Raw genomic sequence first — 14,676 nt, 5'->3', positions numbered from 1 at the left:
CATTTCAAATATATACATTTTTTTCTGAGGTTATGATGCCCCTGAGTTGTTTTCAAAATCCTAAAAAGAAATTGTTATTTATAAAGTGACAAAGGAGCCCAGGAAAGCTGGTCTGGAAGAAAAAGCTCCTCCAACTCCTCCTAAAAAGGAAGATGTTGAACCAAAGAAAGGTAGATCCATCTCTGAAACACCATTTTCTTCCTTAGCTCTAACATCTTTAAGGTTTATCAGCTTTTCAATGTAGCAATTCATCATGCTCTTTTTGGCACAATAACGTGTATCCCATACCATTTAAAAGTACATTTGCCTTCATTGTCATGGGAAACTAGAAGGAATTGTTCTGCTAGCATATTGTAGTTGATGGTTTCTCATGTATTAACAGGGGACTATTCAATTACATTTATAATAATTATTCCAGGATAGTTAACTTCATATTTTACCTCGTGAGAGTATACTTTGAGATCAGCAGCCTATATTTGTCTTCATTCAGGAGCTTATTCATTTAAATGATGTAATCATTCTATATGTCTTTCAAGTTTCTATGCCTGTCCCTTGGCTATCATTTACTAATATCACCTTTAACTTCCAAATACAATATCTTAGGGAATGGGAAGGTACTACTTTAATGACAGTCTTACATTTCCCCCACTAATTTCACAAGTGTATGATATGTGTGTTGTGTTGTGCCCAGTGGTGTAACCGTTTTTGTTAAATGTCTAAAACCAAACTAATCTCTTTAAAGGACCTGAAGTGTCTAAGAAGGTGGTTCCAGGAAAAGCACCCACTTCTGTTGCTATGAAAGAAGTATCCCTAAAAGATAAAGGTACTTGAACTGTTCAGAGACCCTGCATGAAATGCACCTCAAGTGCCAAATAACTTACTAGATCATCATCTGATGTAGTCATATAAGTAGATGATCATTGTGATATCTACAAACATAGCTATATAATGTATCTTAAAGGCAACGTTCTTTAAACAGAGGAAGGAGGGCAGAAAAATTCACGCATTTTCAATATTAGATTGTGTATTCATGTCCACCTATTTTTGCCAATGTCTTGTTTTGCTAACAAAAACAACTAATATCTTTAAAGAACCGGAAGTGCCAAAAAGACTATTCCACAAAAAGTGTACCTGAGTTAGTTCCAAAGAAAGAAGTTCTGAAATGTGAAGGTACTTCCAGTCATCATTATAATGTCACCATACCTCCATTAAAGGGCAACACCTAAGGCATTTCTTTTTGTGTATTATGTTGTTTTGTTAAACACCTTATTTTAATGTGGTTTTAACACCATTGTACTGATCCAAAATTAAATCCACACTTTTGTTGAAGTTTGTTTTGAAATTCACAAAACTGCATGTTAATAGTAAGTTTATGAGTGTGGAGACTCCATAGTTAGGGCAAAGAACTCCACATTTAAAAAGATAGGCATGTTTTATCTTTTTATTTGTGGAGTTCTCCACCCTGGCTGTGGACTCTTCACAGTCGTAATTTTTTATTGAAATACAGTTTTGTGAATTCCAAAACAAACGTGTAAGTTTCTTGTATTACTTTTTTTCAACTTACTTGCATGTGGTGTTTTTGTCACTCTTTTGTTAAAGTTATGTCATATCTGTGTATATGTTATATTTCTCATCTACTGGCAATCTTTGCTCAACCATAACAAAGAGAATGTGGCATATTTTCACTACATGACCCTGTGACCCTTTAGGCTGAAAGGATTCACTGCATTTAATTTCTCTTTGTTGGAAATGGCCTTTCTACAGGGTCATCCCCAAACTTTTTATCTTCCTCCTTCTCTTTTTCTGACCTCATTTTTGCTGGCTTTAGGACTCTGCGCACTTTACCACTGCTAATCAGTGCTAAAGTGCATATGCTTTCTTCCTAAAACATGGTGACATTGGCTCATACCCAATTTGCATATTTAATTTACTTGTAAGTCCCTAGCAAAGTGCACTACATTTGTCCAGGGCCTATAAATTACCTACTACTAGTGAAACTGCAGCACTTGTTGTGCCACCCACATAAGTAGCCCTTAACCATGTCTCAGGCCAGCCACTGCAAGGCCTGTGTGTGCAGTTTTCACTGCCACTTCAACTTGGCATTTAAAAGTAACCCATAAGTTAGGCCCTAGGTAAACCAGAGGGCAGGGTGATTTGTAGGTATAAGGCAGGAAATGTACCTGTGTAGTTTATATGCCCTGCTAGTGTAAAACTCTTAAATTTGTTTTCCACTACTGTGAGGCCGCTCCTTTCATAGGATAGCATTAGGGCTACCCTCACATACTGTTTGAGTGGTAAATTCTGATCTGAAAGGAGTAATCAGGTCATATTTAGTATGGCCAGAATGGTAACAGAAAATCCTGCTTATTGGTGAAGTTGGATTTAATATTGCTATTCTAGAAATGCCACAAGTGAGCATTTCTCTACACTCAAATCCTTCTGTGCCTTACAGCCTATCTCCAATCCACGTCTGGCTGGGTTAAGCTGACAGCTCCCTTATGCATTTCACTCAGACAACCTCAAACACAGGATGCTCAGTCACACCTGCACACATCTGCATACTGAATGGATCTTGCAGGGCTGGGAGGGTGGAGGGCCTGACACTTACATTTCAAAGGACAGTGGCTTGCCCTCACACAATGGGCTGTCAAACCCCCTACTGGGACCCTGGCAGACAGGATGGAACTGAAAGGGGACCTTGTGCTCTTCTAAGCCACTCTTTGAAGTCTCCCCTACTTCAAAGGCACATTTGGGTACTTAAACCGGGTCTCTGACCCTACCAACTCAGACACTTCTTGACAAGATACCTCTTGGGAAAGAAACTCTAAACCACAACCTGCAACCTGCTAAGAGAAGCTGCCTGGCTGCCCACAGGAATCACCTGACGGCTTTACTGTAAAGGACTGCTGCCTTGCTATTGCCCTGCTGCCTTGCTGCCCTCTGGCTCTGCTGAGAAGTGCTCTCCAAGGGCTTGGATTGAGCTTGCCTCCTGTTCCTTGAAGACTCAGGACCAAAAAGAGTTCATCCCTGCAAAGGACTCCTTGTGCAGGGGAAATCGACGCACAGCCTGCTGGAATCAATGCACAGCCTGCCCTGCGGTGAGAAAATCACCACATCACGGAACCGGAACGATGCAGCCCGGCTCACCGAGTGGAGTTCGACGCAGCGCCAGCATTGCGACCAGAACTTTGATGCACGGCCCACCGGATTGGCACATCGTCGAGCCGGAACAACGCAGCCCAACTTCCTGCGAGAGGAAACGACACAGTGCCTGCCGTGTGACAGACATTTCCCTGCAACACCCACTCGAGCGACGAAGCTCCTGTGACTTTGTCCTGCACGCCCAGGATTTCTCTGCATTATCCCCGGGGCATCCAAATACCCCACAAACCCAAGAGGATCCAAGCCTGCATGTCGGAAATCAATGCAAAGCCCTTGCTGCGTGGAAAAGTATTGACGCATCATCTGTGTGCGCCCAGAGAAACCGGCGCACACCTCCCCATTTTTCACGCATCTCCTCCCCTGCGGTCCCATGCAGATGATTTAAACACAAACCAGGTACTTTGTGCTTGCAAGAGACCATTGTTGCTTTTAAGAACTTAAAACTCATCTTATCATTACAAAAGTGATATTTCAACTTGTACTTATCAAATCTTCATCGTTTTGACCTTAATCTACTCAGATAAATTTTCTATATTTTTCTAAACCTGTGTGCGTTTTTTTTTGTAGTGTTCCACTGTGTTATTCCATGATTTATTGCACAAATACTTTACACATTGCCTTCTAAGTTAACCTGACTGCTCAGTGCCAGGCTACCAGAGGGTGGGCACAGGATAATTTAGATTGTGTGTGACCTACCCGGACTAGAGTGAGGGTCCTTGCTTAGACAGAGGTAACCTGACTGCCAACCAAAGATCCCATTTCTAACACTCTTGTACTGCCAAATGAACTCAATTGGGTTGTAGAAGCTTTCCTTTTAATCATCTGTGATTGATTTAAATGTGTGTTACACTACCAAACAAGTATAATTGTGATGTTGTCATATGATTTACAATCATAATCTTGGTTTCAAGTATTTTCCTATATAGCACTATACACATTGGTAGTATCAGAACATGCATTTTTAAACCTCAGCCCCCTGGTGAAACAGCTAATGGGTACATGATTTGTAGGAGTACCTTATACTCCATTTGAATTTCAAGGCTTCTCTTAGAAAAAGCATCAATAAGTGCAAACTAGCTTTTGCATTGTTTACACTGTTTACCAGTATTTCTCAGGAAGAAGACAAGGAGCGGTGTTAAATTAAGACACAGTTGGGGATTATTATGATAGCAAAGACTGATTTGTCATGACATCCTATTGCTGACATTAATACATGTATAGATAGTTTCTTTTAGTGTTAAAAATATAATGAATCTACAAGTCATTCAGAAAAAATATAGTGAACCTTTAATACCTTTTCTGGGAAGAATGGGTAAATCCAAAACTAAACAGTCAACTATAATGAAACAGAATTTAAGGATTTAAAATATTTTTCCTTCGGAATTGGGAAACTGTGACCTGTGAGTGTAGACTAAACATAACCACATTGTTTTTTATTAGCTCACATTTGCCATGTGACCAGAGCACATTCATCACTCTAAAAAAAACTAATTTCTTTTAAAGAACCAGAGGTGCCCAAGATTACACCTCAGAAAAAAGCTGTAACTGTTTCAGTGAGAGAAGAAGTTCCAGAAGTAAAAGGTAGCCCCCCTATTTCCTAGAAGCTTTACAATAACTTTATTACCTATCCATCTTGTTGTGTATTGCACTAATGAAACTTCAAGAAGGTCTTTGCCTTTCTCTGCTCAGTACCATGGTTCATTGTTTTCCTTGTTGTGTAACTAAAAACCCTTAATATCTTTAAAGTACCTGAAGTGTCTTGGAAAGCTGACAGGGAAGACAGAATATACATTCCTGTTACTACAGAGGAAGAAATCCCACCAGCAAGAGGTACACTCATTCTCGATAGTACTGAAATTCACTTTTGAATATGTAAATTGTTCTGCGGTATGATGCCACAGGACTGTTTTCAAAATCCTTAAACAAATGTATTTTTTAAAGTGACAGAGGAGGCCAGGAAAGCTGTTCTGGAAGGAAAAGCTCCTCCCATCCCTCCTAAAAAGGAAGAAGTTGAACCGAAGAAAGGTACATGCATCTCTGAAAGCAATGTTCGAAAGAACATCTTTTTCTTTATTATCACTAACATCTTAAATTTTAATTGTGTTTCATGTACCTGTTTGTCACGTGCCTTTTGAAACAATAGAACCTATGTATCCGATAACAGTTAACTGTACAACTGCCTTCATTGTCATGAGCAAGTAGGAGGTACTGCTTTCTATCTGTATTGTTGTTGATGGTTTCTCATCTATTGACTGGGGCACCATTCAAATACAGTGTAATGATTATACTAGGGTATACCTCAAGACCATCATTCTATGGATAGTCTGTGCCTGTCCCTTGCATACCATTTGCTAATATCAACTTTAACTTCAACATACATCGGGGGGACTACTTGAATAGCAGTCTTACATCTCACCTCCTAATTTCCCATGTGTACAATATGTGTGCTGTGTTGTGCTTGTTGGTGTAACGTTTTTTGTTAAATGTCTAAATCTAAACTAATCTCTTCAAAGAACCCGAAGTGCCTAAGAAAGTGGTCCCTGGAAAAGCACCCACTTCTGTTGCTATGAAAGAAGTGGCCATAAAAGAGAAAGGTACTTGAACTATTCAGAGACCTCCATGAAATGCACCTTCAGTACCAACTAATTTAATAATTTATAATCAGATGTATTGATATGAGTGGATGCCAATTATGAACTATCTACAAACATAACTACACAGTGTATCTTAAAGACAAAGGCCCTCATTCTGACCTTGGCGGGCGGCGGAGGCCGCCCGCCAAAGTCCCGCCGTCAGATTACCGTTCCGCGGTCGAAAGACCGCGGCGGTAATTCTGACTTTCCCGCTGGGCTGGCGGGCGGTCGCCTTCAGACCGCCCGCCAGCCCAGCGGGAAAGAGGCTTCCACGATGAAGCCGGCTCGGAATCGAGCCGGCGGAGTGGAAGCTGTGCGACGGGTGCAGTTGCACCCGTCGCGTATTTCACTGTCTGCGCAGCAGACAGTGAAATACATGTAGGGGCCCTCTTACGGGGGCCCCTGCAATGCCCATGCCAGTGGCATGGGCACTGCAGGGGCCCCCAGGGGCCCCGCGACCCCCCCTACCGCCATCCGGATCCCAGCGGTCGGACCGTCGGGATCTGGATGGCGGTAGGGGGGGTCGGAATCCCCGCGGCGGTGCAGCAAGCTGCGCCGCCGTGGAGGATTCAATGGGGCGGCGGTACACTGGCGGGAGCCCGCCAGTGGTGCCGGTCCGACCGCGGCTTTACCGCCGCGGTCGGAATCCCCATTGGAGCACCGCCGGCCTGTCGGCGGTGCTCCCGCGGTCCTCCGCCCTGGCGGTCAAAGACCGCCAGGGTCAGAATGAGGGCCAAAGTTCTGTAAACAGAGGAAGGAGGCTTTAAACATTCATACATTTTCAATATTATATTATGTTTGAGTGTACACCTATTTATTTCCCATCACTTTGTTTTGTATGGTTAGCACTATGAATGTCTGTCTAACAAAAAACAACTAATATCTTTAAAGATCCTGAAGTGCCAAAAAAGACTATTCCACAAAAAAGTGCCCAAGTTGATTACAACAAAAGCAGTTCTAAAATGCAAAGGTACTTCAATTCATCGATATAAAGCAACCATCACTCCATTATAAACCAACAGCTAAGGCCTTTATTATTTGTGTATTGGTGTTGTATTGTTGAACACTTTATTTTAATGTGGTATTAACACAGTCTTTCTAGATTAATAGTTTTTCAATTACGTGATTATGGTGTTTCTGTTCACTCTTTTGTTAATGCTATGTCAGATCTGTTTATTTGTCATATTTTTAATTAGTTAACAAAATTTGCTTAACCACAGCAAATAGAATATGCTATACCTACACTACTTGCCTCTATGGACCCGTAGGCTGAAAGGCTTTGCTGTATTTGCCTCCTTTTGCGCTGCCATATAAACTTAATTTGCTTGCCGAAACTTAGCTTCCAAACACCTGTAAAGGATATATAATAGGAACTTCTTTTAAATGAGTGTTACGCTTCCAAGCAATTCTGATTGCGATGTGCACATATGATATACAATCATAAGCCTTCTCTTACAGAAAGCATCAAATAGTGCAAACCACGTTGTTCTTTGTTTACACTGTTTACCAATATCTGTTAGGAAGAAAACAAGGAGCAGTCTTAAAATAAAACCAACTAGGGTTTGCTATGATAGTAGAGTAAAGTCTGACTTGTCATGGCATGCTATTGCTAACATTACTATGTCCAGATAGTTTCTGCCAGTGTCATAAATATCATGAGAACACCAGTCATTCATATAAAAAGCCAGTGAACTTCCAATGCTTTTTCTGGGACAAATGAGCACAGCCAACTCAATATCATGAGGGAGTAACTGAGGATTCAAATATTCTTTCATAAGACTAGAGGAACTATGTCCTGCAACTAGAAGTGTGGACTAAATTTAATCACATCATTACTAATAAACTCACATTTGTTGTGGCCAGAGCACGTTCATCACTCTGAAACAAGCCTAATATTTTTTAAAGAACCACAGGTGCTCACGATTATACCTCAGAAAAAAGCTGTAACTGTTCCAGTGAGAGAAGACTTTCCAGAAGTGAAAGGTAGACCACCTCCTTCCTAGATGCTTTACAATTATTTTATTACATTCCACCTTGTTATATATTGCACTAATGAAACTTCAAGAAGGTCTGTGCATTTCTCTGCTTAGTACTATGTCTCATTGTTTTGTTTGTTACATAACTAAAAAAACATAATATCTTTAAAGTGATTGAACTGCCTAGGAAACCTGACAGTGAAGACAGAATACACATTCCTGTTACTAAAGAAGAAGAAACTCCACCAGCAAGAGGTACTCATTCTTGATAGTCCTGAAATTCACTTTGAATAAGTAAATTTTTCTAAGGTTATGGTGCCATTGAGCTGTTTTCACAATCCTTAAAAATGTTATTTTTAAAGTGACAGAGGAGGTCAGCAAAGTTGTTCTGGAAGGAAAAGCTCCTACCACTCCTCCTAAAAAGGATGAAGCTGAACTGAAGAAAGGTACATGCGCCTCTGAAAGCAATTTTCAAAAGAACATCTTTTTCTTCCTTGACACTAACATCTTTAGGTTTTAATTTTGTTTCCTGTACCTGTTTGTCATGTGTTTCTGACACAATAAAGCCTGTGTATCTGATAACGTTTAAAAGTACAACTGCCTTCATTGTCATGGGCAAGTACAAGGTACTGCTCTTCTACCCTTATTGTGGTTGATGGTTTCTCATCTATTGACTGGTGCACCATTCAATTACATTTGTAATGATTATACTTGGGTAGTTAACTTTATATTTTATCTCTACAAAGTATACCTTAAGATCCCCATCCGATATATATAGAATATGCCTGTCCCTTGTGTATTATTTGCTAATATCATCTTTAACTTCAATGTACAGCATCAGGTGAACTACTTGATTAGCAGCCTTACATGTCCCCCACTAATTTCACATGTATATATGTGTGCTGTATCCATTGGTGTAACATATTTTTGTTAAATGTCTAAATCTAAACTAATCTCTTTAAAGAACCTGGAGTGCCTAAGAAGGGGGTCCCAGGAAAAGCACCCTCTTCTGTTGCTAAGAAAGAAGTGTCCCTAAAAGAAAAAGGTATTTGAACTAGTTCAGTGGCCTGCATGAAATGTACCTTCAGCACCAACTAATTTATTAATTTATTATCGGTTGTATTGATATGAGCAGCTGCCAATCATTGTAATATCTACCAACATAACTGCATAATGTATCTTAAAGGCAATGTTCCCTAAACAGGGGAAGGAGGCTTCAAACATTCATACATTTTCAATATTGTGTTTGAGTGTCCATCTATTTATTTCACATCACTATGTATTGTACTGTCAGTACTATGAATGTCTTTCTAACAGAAAACAACTAATATCTTTAAAGATCCTGAAGTTCCAAAAAAGACTAGTCCGCAAAAAGTACCTGAGTTGATTCCAAAGAAAGAAGTTCCAAAATTCAAAGGTACTTCAATTCATCATTATAAAGACACCATAACGCTATTATAAACCAACACCTAAAGCATTTATTTGTGTGTATTAGTGTTGTTTTGTTGAACACCTTATTGTAATGTGGCCTTAAGACTATGGCCCATATTTATACTTTTTTAGAACCGCATTTGTGTCATTTTTTGACACAAAAGCGGCGTAAACTTACAAAATACAATTGCACCACTTTTGTGTCAAAAAGCGGCGCAAATGTGGCACTAAAAAAGTATAAATATGGGCCTATGTTTTTAGATAAATGTTTTTTCAATTACTTGTATGTGGCATTTCTGTTCAGTCTTTTGTTAACGTTATGTCAGTTCTGTTTGTTTGTCATATTTCTAATCTGTTAACAAAATGTGATTGACCACAGCAAAGAGAATGTGCCATACCTTCATTACAAACCTCTATGGGCCCTTAGGCTAGGAGGATTTGCTGTATTTGCCTCCTCTTGTGCTGCTATATAAACTTAATTTGCTTGCAAACGCTTTGCTTCCAATCACCTGTGAGACAGGAGCTCCTTTTCAATGAGTGTTATGCTTCCAAGCAATTCTGATTGTGATGTGCACATATAATATACAATCAGAAGCCTTCTCTTAAAGAATGCATCAAATAGTGCAAACTAGCTTGTTCTTTGTTTGCACTGTTCACCAATATCTCTTAGGAAGACGACAAGGAGCACTCTTAAAATAAGACCAATTTGGGATTGCTATAGTCGCAGAGTAAAACTGTCTTCTCATTGCATGCTAGTGCTGACATTACTATGTCCAGATAGTTTCTGCCAGTGTTAGAAATATAATGAAAACACCAGTCATTTAGAGGAAAAGCCAGTGAACTTCTAATGCTTTTTCTGGGACAATAGAGCATAGCCAACAAGTCAAATATAATGAGGCAGTAACTGAGGATTCAAATATTCTTTCATAAGAATAGAGGAACTATGGCCTGCAACTGCAAGTGTGGACTAAACATAACCACATCATTACTTGTAAGCTCACATTTGTCATGTGGCCAGAGCACGTTCATCTCTCTAAAACAAAACTAATATCTTTTTAAGAACCAGAGGTGCCCAGGATTATACCTCAGAAAAAAGCTGTAACAGTTCCAATGAGAGAAGACGTTGCAGAAGTGAAAGGTAGACCACCTCCTTCCTAGAAGCTTTACAATTACCTTATTACATTCCACCTTGTTATGCATTGCACCAATGAAACCTCAAGAAGGTCTTTGCATTTCTCTGCTTAGTATTATGTTTCATTGCTTTGTTTGTTGTGTAACTAAAAACCCATAATATCTTTAAAGTGCCTGAAGTACCTAGGAAACCTCACAGCGAAGACAGAATACGCATTCCTGTTACTAAAGAAGAAGAAACTCCACCAGCAAGAGGTACACTCATTCTTAATAGTCCTGAAATTCACTTTGGACATGTACATTTTTCTAAAGGATTATGCCATTGAACTGTTTTCAAAATCCTTAAAAAACTTTATTTTTAAAGTAACAGAGGAGGCCAGCAAAGATGTTCTGGAAGGAAAAGCTCCTTGCACTCCTCTTAAAAAGGAAGAAGTTGAACTGAAGAAAGGTACATGCATCTCGAAAGCAATTTTCAAAAGAACATCTTTTTCTTCCTTGACACTAACATCTTTAAGTTTAAATTGTGTTTCATGTACCTGTTTGTCATGTGTTTTTGACACAATAAAGCCTGTGTATATAACATTTAAAGATACAGCTGCCTTCATTGTCATGAACAAGTACAGGGTATTTCTCTTCTACCCGTATTGTGGTTGATGGTTTCTGATCTATGTATAGGGGCACCATTAAATTACATTTGTAGTGATTGTAATAGGGTAGTTAACTTTATATTTTATCTCTACAAAGTATACCTTAAGATCACCACTCTATATATAGTCTATGCCTGCCCCTTGCGTATAACTTGCTAATATCTTTCACTTCAACGTACAGCATCAGGGGGGCTACTAGAATAACAGTCTTACATGCCCCGCCACTAATTTCACATGTGTATAATATGTGTGATGTGTTGTGCCTATGGGTGTAACATATTTTTTGTTAAATGTCTAAATCTAAACTAATCTCTTTTAAGAACTTGAAGTGCCTAAGAAGGCGGTTCTAGGAACAACACCCACTTCTGTTGCTAAAAAAGATGTGGCCCTGAAAGAGAAAGGTATTTGAACTAATTCAGAGACCTGCATGAAATGCATCTTCAGTACCAACTGATGTATTCATTTATTATCGGCTATATTGCTATAAACAGATGCCAATCATTGTAATATCTACAAACATAATGTATCTTAAAGGCAAGGTTCCATAAACAGGAAGGGTACTTGAACAATTCAGAGACCTGCATGAAATTCACCTTCAGTACCAACTTAGTTAATCATTTATTATCAGATGTATAGTTATGAGCTAATACCAATCATTGTGATATTTACAAAGATGCTTACATAGGGGGTTATTACAACTTTGGAGGAGGTGTTAATCCATCCCAAAAGGGACGGTAAAGTGACGGATATACCACCAGCCGTATTACGAGTTCCATAGGATATAATGGACTCGTAATACGGCTGGTGGTATATCCGTCACTTTACCGTCACTTTTGGGACGGATTAACACCGCCTCCAAAGTTGTAATAACCCCCATAATGTGTCTTGAAGTCAACGTTCTGTAAAAAGGCAAAGGAGGCTTCAAACATTCATACATTTTCAATATTATATTGTGTTTCAGTGTCCACCTATTTATTTCCAGTCACTTTGTATTGTACTTTTAGCACTGTGTCTGTCTAACAACTAATAACTTAAAAGATCCTGAAGTGCCAAAAAATACTATTCCTCAAAAAGTACCCGAGTTGATTCCAAAGAAAGTAATTCCAAAATTCAAAGGCACCTGAGTTCATCATTATAAAGCCACCATCACTTCATTTTAAACCAGAGCCTAAAGCCTTTATTTCTGTGTATTAGTGTTGTTTTGTTGAGTACTTTATTTTAATGTGGTCTTAACTCCATGTTTCTAGATTCATGATTTTTTCTCCATTACTTGTATGTGGTGTTTCAGTTTACTCTATTGATAATGTTATGTCAGATCTGTTATTCGTCATATTTCTAATCTGTTACCAAAATGTGTTTAACCACAGCAAAGAGAATGTGCTATACCTTCACTACATACCCCAGTGACCCATAAGCCGAGAGAGTGTGCGGCAATTGCCTCCTCTTGTGCTGCCAAATAAACCTAATTGGCTTGCAGAAGCTTTGCTTCCAATCACTTCTGAGAGATATATAATAAGAACTCCTTTTAAATGAGTGTTACGCTACAGAGCAATTCTGATTGTGATGTGCACATATGATATACAATCACAGACTTCTCTTAAAAAATCATCAAATAGTGCAAACAACCTTGTTCTTTGTTTACACTGTTCACCAAGATATTATAGGAAGAAGACAAGGATCATTGCTAAAATAAAACCAACTAGAGATTGCTATGATAGCAGAGTAAAGACTGACTTGTTATGGCTTGCTAGTGCTGACATTACAATGTCCACATAGTTTCTGTCAGTGTTAGAAATTTAATGAAAACACCAGTCATTTAGGTAAAAAGCCAGTGAACTTCTAATGCTTTTTCTGGTACGATAGAGCCCAGACAACAAGTCAAATATAATGAGCCAGTAAGCGAGGATTCCAATATGCTTTCATAAGAATTGAGGAACTGTGCAAGTGTAGACTAAACATAACCACATTATTATTTATAAGCTCACATTTGTCATGTAGCCAGTCCACATTCATCACACTAAAACAAAACTAATATATTTTAAAGAACCAGAGGTGCCCAAGATTACACCTCAGAAAAAAGCTGTAACTGTTCCAGTGAGAGAAGAAGTTCCAGACGTGAAAGGTAGACCACCTCCTTCCTAGAAGCTTTACAATTAATTTATTACTTTCCACCTAGTTGTGTATTGCACTAATGAAACTTCAATAATGCCTGTGCCTTTCTCTGCTTAGTATTATGTCTCATTGTGTTATTTGTTGTGTAACTAAAACCCCATAATATCTTTAAAGTACCTGAAGTGCCTAGGAAACCTGACAGTGAAGACAGAATACACATTCCTCTTACTAAAGAAGAAGAAACCCTACCAGCAAGAGGTACACTCATTCTTGAAATTCACTTTTGAATATGCACATTTTTCTGAGGTTATTATGCCACTGAACTGTTATAAACATCCTTTAAAAAATGTTATTTTTAAAGTGATAGAGGAGGCCAGGAAAGCAGTTCTGAAAGGAAAGGCTCCTTCAGCTCTTAAAAAGGATGAAGCTGAACCCAAGAAAGGTACATGCATCTCTGAAATCAATTTTTGAAAGAACATCTTTTTCTTCCTTAACACTAACATCTTTAAGTTTTAATTGTGTTTCCTGTACCTATTTGTCATGTGTTTTTTGCATAATAAAGCCTGTGTATCTGATAACATTTAGAAGTAACTTTTCAAAATCCTAAAAAATAAAATGTTATTTTTAAAGTGACAGAGGAGCTCAGGAAAGCTGTTGTAGAAGAAAAACCTCCTCCTTCTCCTACTAAAAAAGAAATTGAACCGAAGAAAGGTACATGCATCTCTGGAAGCAGTTTTCGAATGAACATCTTTTTCTTCCTTAACACTAACATCTTTATGGTTTAATTGTGTTTCTTTTTACTGTTTGTCATGTACTTTTTGGCACAGTAAAATCTTTGTATCTCATAACATTTAAAAGTACTACAGACTTCATTGTCATGGGCAATTAGAAGGTATTGTGGTTGATGGTTTCGCATCTATATACTTGGGTACCATTCAGTTACATTTGTAATAATTATACTAGGATAGTTAACTTTATATTGTTTATCTACAAACCTTGAGATCAGCAGATACCTTGAGATCAACAGTCTATATTTGTCTTCATTCAGTAGGATATTCATTTAAATGATGCAATCATCTGTATTACTTTCATGTTTGTATGCCTGTCAATCGGGTATCATTTGGTAGTATCATCTTTAACCTCAAAATACATCAGGGGCATGGGTCGTACAACTCAAGTGACAGTCTTAAATTTCCCCCATTAATTTCACATGTGTAAAATGTACAAGCTGTTTTGTGCCCATTTGAGTAACATCTTTTTTGTTACATGTTAAAATCCAAATTAATCTCTTCAAAGAATCTGAAGTGCCTAAAAAGGTGGATCCACAAAAAGCACCCACTTCTATTGCTATTAAAGACATAGCCCTAAAAGTGAAAGGTACTTGTACTACCAAGATACCTTGCATGAAATGCACCTTCTCTGCCAAGTAATTTATTCATTTATTATTAGATGTATTCATGTGAACAGAGGCCAATCAATGTCATACTTATTAACATAACTATATAATGCATCCTTACAGGCAACATTATGAAACAGGAAAAGGGGGTTGAACTAAACATACATATTCAATATTGCATTGTATTT

General features: G+C 38.5%; 1 protein-coding gene across 1 annotated transcript in view; it reads left to right on the top strand.

Moving 5' to 3' along the window:
• The window catches only part of TTN (titin), a 371,797-nt gene that overhangs the window by 205,637 nt on the left and 151,484 nt on the right, over positions 1-14,676 (top strand). Inside the window, exons 156-173 of the mRNA XM_069225433.1 lie at positions 87-170; positions 743-823; positions 4,666-4,743; positions 4,909-4,992; positions 5,104-5,187; positions 7,701-7,778; positions 7,943-8,026; positions 8,134-8,217; positions 8,736-8,816; positions 9,111-9,188; positions 10,263-10,340; positions 10,505-10,588; positions 10,698-10,781; positions 11,301-11,381; positions 13,025-13,102; positions 13,267-13,350; positions 13,454-13,534; positions 13,723-13,803. Coding sequence (XP_069081534.1) covers positions 87-170; positions 743-823; positions 4,666-4,743; positions 4,909-4,992; positions 5,104-5,187; positions 7,701-7,778; positions 7,943-8,026; positions 8,134-8,217; positions 8,736-8,816; positions 9,111-9,188; positions 10,263-10,340; positions 10,505-10,588; positions 10,698-10,781; positions 11,301-11,381; positions 13,025-13,102; positions 13,267-13,350; positions 13,454-13,534; positions 13,723-13,803 — 1,467 coding nt within the window. The remainder of the gene's footprint in view (positions 1-86; positions 171-742; positions 824-4,665; positions 4,744-4,908; positions 4,993-5,103; positions 5,188-7,700; positions 7,779-7,942; positions 8,027-8,133; positions 8,218-8,735; positions 8,817-9,110; positions 9,189-10,262; positions 10,341-10,504; positions 10,589-10,697; positions 10,782-11,300; positions 11,382-13,024; positions 13,103-13,266; positions 13,351-13,453; positions 13,535-13,722; positions 13,804-14,676) is intronic.

The sequence above is a fragment of the Pleurodeles waltl genome, chromosome 3_1 (genome assembly GCF_031143425.1).
Source record: "Pleurodeles waltl isolate 20211129_DDA chromosome 3_1, aPleWal1.hap1.20221129, whole genome shotgun sequence".
Lineage (NCBI taxonomy): Eukaryota > Metazoa > Chordata > Amphibia > Caudata > Salamandridae > Pleurodeles > Pleurodeles waltl.
This window is presented reverse-complemented; position numbering and strand designations above follow the sequence as displayed.